Genomic DNA, 7,500 nt, shown 5'->3' with positions numbered 1-7,500 from the left:
ACCAGCTCGAGGCCCGAGACGCGGCGGCGGACGCGCACCCACACGGAGAGCTCGGCCGAGGCGCCCGCGGGGCCCTCGCCGCGGAGGCTCACGCGGTAGTCGCTCTCCTGAGGGGAAGGAGGGAGAGGTCTTAGTATCCTGAAGGCGCTGAGGGGATCTCTGCTTAGCTGTCAACTCCTCACTGTGGTTTCGTTCACTGCAGAGTTGCGTCAGCTTTGAGAATTATCAAAAGAAAAGAAAGAAAAAAAAAAAAAAAAAAAAAAAACAGTTTGTTTCAATATTGCAGTAAAACTGTCATGCTACCAAACATATGGTACAATCCAAAGGCAGGGCCAACTTACACAGTTTATAGTGACTTTCTCTTGAACGATACTGACAATATACAATCATACGATATACAATCATTAATATAGATTCGGATGCATAAGCTAAATTCCGAAGCCTCTGACCCCAGCTTACCACCTCAAACACCTCACTTTTCTCTAGAGGTTAATAAACATCTCTAACATTCACAAAAAATAAACACACCACAATCCCCCATCCATTAACCCAAATAAACACAAGAGCTTTTAAACAGTTTACCCTATCGAAAGTTATATTAAACACGGGCGTCTCCTGCTCGACGTCCTCAAGACCGCTCGCTCTAAGGACATAGGAGGCGGCGTGTCCTTCGACGCTCCTCGGCCGGATGCTCAAGACTTCCCCCAAGAAGAAGAAGCCCGGAGGAGATGCCAGGTCCTCCTCGGGGTTCGCGTAGGTTACAAGGAGCTCCTGTAGTTCTATCCGCTGGAGGACCGACAGCTGGAAGGGAAAGAATTTCGTTACATTGTAGAGCTTATTATTCTTATTTAATATACATTAGACATCTACAGCTGGGTTAGATGTGTCTCAGTGTGTAAAATTCTATTTTTATTTCTGATTGTTTGCTCATAAGATTGTTTGAAACCCAAAGGAGCCTATATTTTGTTTGTTTGTTTTTTGAGTATATCCATTCAAATCACATCAGAGTCCTTTACTAATCTATTTTCTTCATTTCCGCCTTTTTATAGAAAGTTAACCTCTAGTTAAACATAACTCTAATCTTACAAAAAACTATTTTTCAACAGTATATCCATCCAAATCATATCTGTCATTAATTCATCCATTCTTCCTATTCTTTTTCCGTATTTAAAAAGGTTCAGGAAAAAAATCTAATCCCACAGAACAGTATCGTTCACCGTACAACCTTTTTCCTCATGTTCATCTCGGACACGGCATTGAACAGGTGCCAGGTGACCTCGTACTGCCCCGGCGCCTCGTACGTGTGGTTGAGTTCCCTGGAAACGGAACCTGTGGAACCCGGGACTGTGGCTTGTACAAGGTCGACCTCCAGGGAGTCGCTCTCGTCGCCCCAACTCAGGCGCCCGGTCACGTTGGTCGGCAGCTCGCCCTCTGACCTCACGGAGGCCGAGATCGTGACGTCGCCTTCAGAAGGGGGGGGGGGGGTTTATTTGGCGATTGATTTGGGCGTGTGGGCTCGTTTGTCTGTTTATAATCCATTCATTGATATAGATGTCAGCATGTGTGAATATATGTAGGTACAGGCACACGCACACACACACAAACACATGATATCTAGACAAAAACAAAATCAGAATACTATCTCCCAAACGAGCACTAACTAACCCACACACTTAAACAACACAATACTACTACTACTACTACTACTAATAATAATAATTACAATAATAATAAAAGTTATTCACTGAAATCCAAAAGAAACCACAACATACAAAATATTTTGAAACCTCAAACATACCTGGAGGCGACACGACCAGCTCCGGCAGCAGTAGTTCTAAATTCTCCTCATAGATGGCTCTGGCGACCCGCACCGTCTTGCTGAGAGCGTTCGAAATTCCCGCGTCTCCCTTTGTTCTAACGGTCACAACGTAGTCGCCCGCCTTTATGAGGTATTTTGAATATTATATGGGAAGAATTTTGAATTACCTGATAGGATCTTGGATTAATTCAGGAAGCAAGATCAATAATTCATTGATATTGATTTATTACATTAGCAATCTACTTTGGTCTCGTTATGCATTCTGCTCTCTCTTAGAAATATATTTATTTTCTTGGTCTATAAAATCTAGAAAAAATGTGTTTACGAGTCTAAAGTTTTAAGAGTAAGCGGTAAATAGAATAATTTCAACGTTATCGATTATCTAGTAAAATGCAGTAAAAAAATACTTTGTAATCAAAATGGAATCAATAACCCGATAAAGGGAGAATAAATGATGAAAGAGATGAATAGAACAAATAAAAAAAGAAGAAAATAAACCCTAAAACAACAATACGAGTGCTATTTCAGCCTCGAACCACCAGTAAAAAATGTAGCTGATTTTCTAGTAAAAATAATAGAAGGATTAACTAATGATAAATATAAACAGAAAAAAAACAATATAGCCGTCTTTCGCTTAGAAGTAAAGATAAAAGGATAAAACAATAATCACCATAAACAGAAAAAACAATGTAGCCGATTTTCTCGTAAAAAACAACAATAAAAGGATAAAACAATAATCAGCATAAACAAAAAAAAATGTATATAACCGATTTTCTCTTATAAATAAAAATAAAAGGATAAAGCAATAATCAACAACAAAAAATGTAGCAGATTTTCTCTTTGAAATGAAAATATAACGATCAACGTAAACAAAAAAACAAAAAAAAAACAATATAGCCGATTTTCTCTTAGAAATAAAAATAAAAGGATAAACATAAACAGAGAAAAAAACAAAAACAAAAGACAAACTGCACCTCAAGCCACGCCTCTTACCACCGGAAAAACGTAAACAATAGTCGCCGAACTGCTCGTAAGAGTCTCCTCGTTCACGCTAAAAGAGAACGATTCAGCCTCGCCGGAGTCCACCAGGGCCGTCAGGTTGAGAGCCACGCCTGCCTTGAACACGTCGTCAGCGCCTCCTTCAGGTCGGTCTGCTGGGTTCTCGTACTCCACCGATATCCCGTCCAAGGTCAAGTGGTCCAGCACGAGGAGCTACGGGGGAATGGGTAGAACGGCTCCGAGGGTTAGGTAAGGTGACCTCGTTTGACCTCCCGAGATTTTTTGTACTCTTTTTGAGGTATTTTTATATATTTTTTTTTTTCGCTTATTCTGAGTGGTTTGTTAAGAATCTTGTTCACACTGGTGCAGGGTGAAGGGTTGTGACAAAGGACAAGGAATGGTTTATATTACAGGTGAAACATGTAGACATTTGGGTTGATTTATACATAAAAGAAGGTAGAGTATATACAAAATGATGGTCTTCCGTTATGTGTCTGTCTATATTTTAGTCAAATAATAGTCTGATAAATTCCGATGTAGTCAATTTTGGACGAAAACCTCGCATTGCACTATGATTTATTTCGAAATGTCTGGATCTATTAGACTAAGTGGTGCATAAATTGTGTCATTGCCTGATTGTTTAATTTACAGTAATAAAAGTTTTGATAGACATTAGACACTAGACTGTCATGTTCGATGGATGACCGACCGGATCATCACCAGTTTATTTGGTCCACCAACCAAAACAACTGGTTCACCAGCATACGGTCTGAACTACAATCTAATGTACAGCACAACTATTTTATATCAGAATATCATTTCTGAACTACAATCTAATTTACAGTACAACTGCTTTCTATCAGAGTATTATTAAGGTTTTTACCTGTGTCATTCTAAGTAGTCAGTTTGCGTGTGTGTGGTCTATCAGGTATGACTGGTCCGTCACTAGACACTTTCGCAGCCAGAGGGTCTGATTCACTCCTAGACCGTTTATCCACCACTAAACGGTCTGGATATCAGGCGATCTGGACCAATCTAGTTCAGGGTCAGTCTAGACCGTAGGAAAAGTCTTTCACCGGTTTTCAGTCATAACCATTGTCGAGATGTACAGCTCACTGATATGACATAGTGGCTTGCGTTTAATCATCTGGATCATTGAATTATGATTCGGAATATCATGGAATGGAAATTCAGATAAAATTGTTGAGTCACGAATAACTTAGCATCAAGAAACCCAGATTCCCTTTCTCATAATTGCAATATTAAGCTGATTATGATTCAAATTTTCCTCATAACCAGCGCGGCCCAAGATACCTCTAACCCCCCCCCCCCACCTCTCAAAAACGTAAACAAAAACTTACCGTCTTGGTGAGACTGGCTTGTGACACGAGGTTACGCAAGGAGACTGTGACCTGATATTCTCCTGGCTGCGTGTAGTTATGGGTCAGGGTGCGTGACACTGACCCGCTGGCCCCTGGAGATGTGACGTCACTGAGGTCGAGGTTAGCGTCTGCTCCGGAATCACCCCAGGTCAGGGTTCCAGCCACGAATGTTGGCAGTTCCGCAGCGTCAGTCAGCACCACTTCAACGCTTGCTTCTTCTGAAATGTGTTTGGGTGGTTGTTATTATTATTAAGAATAGACCAGGTTTTAAAAATTATTTTCTTATTTATTCATCTTGCAATATAGTACTTGACTTGGCTTACTGTCATATATATATGTATATATATATATATATATATATATATATATATATATATATATATATATATATATTCTTAGTTATCTGAAATTGTGAAATTATGCATTGCACTGTATTGTACTAAATCGTTACATAAAGAAAGATGAATATAACGAACCAGCTGAATTCTCATAGCATATCCCCTATAAAAGCAATTCCTTAACACATACCTTTAGGCCAGACAACGAGGCCAGGCAGCAAGAGGTCAAGTTGTTCCGGTTCAATAGGTCGAGCCAGGGTCACCGTCAGTGGCACGGGCGGAGACACACCGGCCTCTCCAGAACAGGTCATGTTGACGGTGTACTCGCCCGCCTGAGAATGGGGAAGGTCGGGGATATTTGGTGTTGGTTCATAAATTTTGATATCAAGGTTTTTCCAAGGTTCTTTGCTGTTTTTATTTACCGCGATGGAAATAGATTAACAATAATACAATTTACAGCAATAGCATGACTTTCCAAACGGATTGAAGATTTTTGAAATCCTATCAGATATGTAAATGTATTGGAATGCTTGATGGTGTTATTTTTGCACAGCTTAACTCACATTATTACTTGTTTACTCTAATATATAATCTCTCGCAATTTTTAAATTCGATCCCCTACCACTTAAACTATTATTTAATAAATTTTAGAATATATTTATCTACATACATTCAACATTTACGCAATAAAACCACATAATCTTTAAGTCACCCCTAAAAAAAACAAAAAAAACGGGAAGCGCATCGAACTCACAGCCGCGAAGGAGTAAGTGACCGAAGGAGCGTCTTGGCTCAGGATCGAATCTCCGGCGAAGAGGGTGAATCCTGCGGGGTCTCCTGAGGCCACGACGGCGGTGAAGTTGAGAAGGACTCCGGTCTTGAAGACGTCGGAGGACCACGGAGGGGCGTCGGAAGGATCCTGGTACTCGACGAGGATCTTCTGCAGCGTCAGGTGGTCCAGGATGTGGATCTGATGGTGGGCGGAAGATGGGGGTCAGGGGGGCCTGGCTCGCGGGGGAAAGTGGTGCTTGTATGTGTGTGTTTCTGGTATTTGTGTGTGCGTTATTGCGTGTGCGTGCGTTTAACCAAACTATTGCCTTTATATTACTGAAAGATGTAGCTTTTTTAATGTTATTCTGTGTATCTTTTGTTATATTCTAAATAATCTTTATGATCCTATAAGTTTGCGTGCACTCGCGTGTGTATGTGCATAGATATTTGCACAAACACGCACACACAGGCGCATATATATATGTATACATATATGTATATATATATATATATATATATATATATATATATATATATATATATATATATACATATATATATACACACACACACATATGTATATATATTTATATATGTATGTATATGCATATAGGCATGTTCATTTATTTACCTGTTTGTGTATGTGTGTATGTGCTTGTGTTCGTATACATATTCCTAAAATGCATACTCAATTACTACATTCTATCCATCCATACAAAACCCCAGAAATCTCCACATCCCTCCCACCCACCCACCCATTACCCCCCCCCCCCATTATCCCCCCGAGAGACACTCACCTCCCTGGATATGTTGACCAAGGACACCGGGTTCCTCATGAAAGCCGTTATGAGGAAATCTCCCGGACGACTGAAGTTATGAGTCACATTCACCGTTACAGCGCCAATGGACCCTGGGGCGGTCTCGTCTAACAGCTCAAACATGTCTTCGTCTTGTTCGTCTCCCCAGCTGATCACCCCCTCCACGTGCGTCGGCAGCTCGCCCGGGGCCAGCACGGTCACTGACACCGTGGTTTCGGCTGTTGGCAGGAGCGGTGGTGGGTGAAACATGTGGTCAATGGTTAAATGCAATTATTACTTGTCTATATTATCTATCTATCTCCATTCTCTATATCTTCCTCTCTCTCTCTCTATCTCTCTCTCTCTATCTATCTATCTCTCTATTTATCTTATTCTCTCTCTCTCTCTCTCTCTCTCTCTCTCTCTCTCTCTCTCTCTCTCTCTCTCTCTCTTTCTCTCTCTCTCTCTCTCTCTATCTGTCTATCTATCCAGTTATCTAATTCTCTTTCACTCTATCTACCTCTCTATTTATTTAATCCCCCCCCCCTGTCTCTCTCTCTCACTCTCACTCTCTCTCTCTCTCTCTCTCTCTCTCTCTCTCTCTCTCTCTCTCTCTCTCTCTCTCTCTCTCTCTCTCTCTCTCTCTCTCTCTCTCTCTCTCTCACACACACACACACACACACGGACACACACACATTTCTCTTCCCTTGCCACTTACCTGGCGGCCAAACCACCTTATCCGGCAGTAGAATGTGGATGTTTTCTTCCTTGATTTCTCTCGCCACTTCCACTGAGCTGACAACGGCTGACGACACTCCTGCTTCTCCCGAGCTCGTCATGGTGATGTTATAGTGTCCAGCCTGGAGGAGATAACAACAAAGATGGTATGTGAGTCAAAGGTTGTGATCCTGGACTTTGTTGGTTTTATTTTGATTGCAGGTAAGTCTTTTTCGTGTTCTTGTGTTTGTTTGTTTGTTTTGGGTGTGTGTGTGTTTGTATTTTGTGAGTGTGTGTGTGTGGTGTTATTGCTTGTGTGTGTGTGGTAATTTTGCTTTTGCGTGTGTGTGTGAGCGCGCGCGTGTGTGTTCGTATGTGTGTGTGTGTGTGTGTGTGTGTGTGTGTGTGTGTTCGTTTGTGTCTTTGTGTGTGTGTGTGTGTGTGTTCGTATGTGGCTTTGTGCGCGTGTGTGTGTGTGTGTGTTCGTATGTGTCTTTATGTGCGTGTGTGTGTGTGTGTGTGTGTTCGTATGTGCTTTTGTGTTTGTGTGTGTTTTATGTGTATTCGTTTATATACGAATCTGCTTATCCATATAATTTGTCCTTCTGTATACACATATTAAAAAATCGCAATATCTCACCACACCGTAACCTACTCCTCCCCCATAGATAAATAAA

The 7,500-nt window shown here is 41.2% G+C and overlaps 1 protein-coding gene across 1 annotated transcript in view; it reads right to left on the bottom strand.

The window, feature by feature from the left end:
* Window positions 1-7,500, bottom strand: part of LOC113818898 (uncharacterized) — a 45,323-nt gene that overhangs the window by 26,224 nt on the left and 11,599 nt on the right. Inside the window, exons 14-23 of the mRNA XM_070126124.1 lie at window positions 6,825-6,966; window positions 6,107-6,345; window positions 5,293-5,508; window positions 4,729-4,870; window positions 4,180-4,418; window positions 2,813-3,031; window positions 1,799-1,940; window positions 1,223-1,464; window positions 583-801; window positions 1-107 (exon numbers count right to left, since the gene is read on the bottom strand). The exon at window positions 1-107 is cut by the window's left edge and continues 440 nt beyond it. Coding sequence (XP_069982225.1) covers window positions 1-107; window positions 583-801; window positions 1,223-1,464; window positions 1,799-1,940; window positions 2,813-3,031; window positions 4,180-4,418; window positions 4,729-4,870; window positions 5,293-5,508; window positions 6,107-6,345; window positions 6,825-6,966 — 1,907 coding nt within the window. The remainder of the gene's footprint in view (window positions 108-582; window positions 802-1,222; window positions 1,465-1,798; window positions 1,941-2,812; window positions 3,032-4,179; window positions 4,419-4,728; window positions 4,871-5,292; window positions 5,509-6,106; window positions 6,346-6,824; window positions 6,967-7,500) is intronic.

The sequence above is a fragment of the Penaeus vannamei genome, chromosome 10 (assembly GCF_042767895.1).
Source record: "Penaeus vannamei isolate JL-2024 chromosome 10, ASM4276789v1, whole genome shotgun sequence".
NCBI classification, from domain to species: domain Eukaryota; kingdom Metazoa; phylum Arthropoda; class Malacostraca; order Decapoda; family Penaeidae; genus Penaeus; species Penaeus vannamei.
This window is presented reverse-complemented; position numbering and strand designations above follow the sequence as displayed.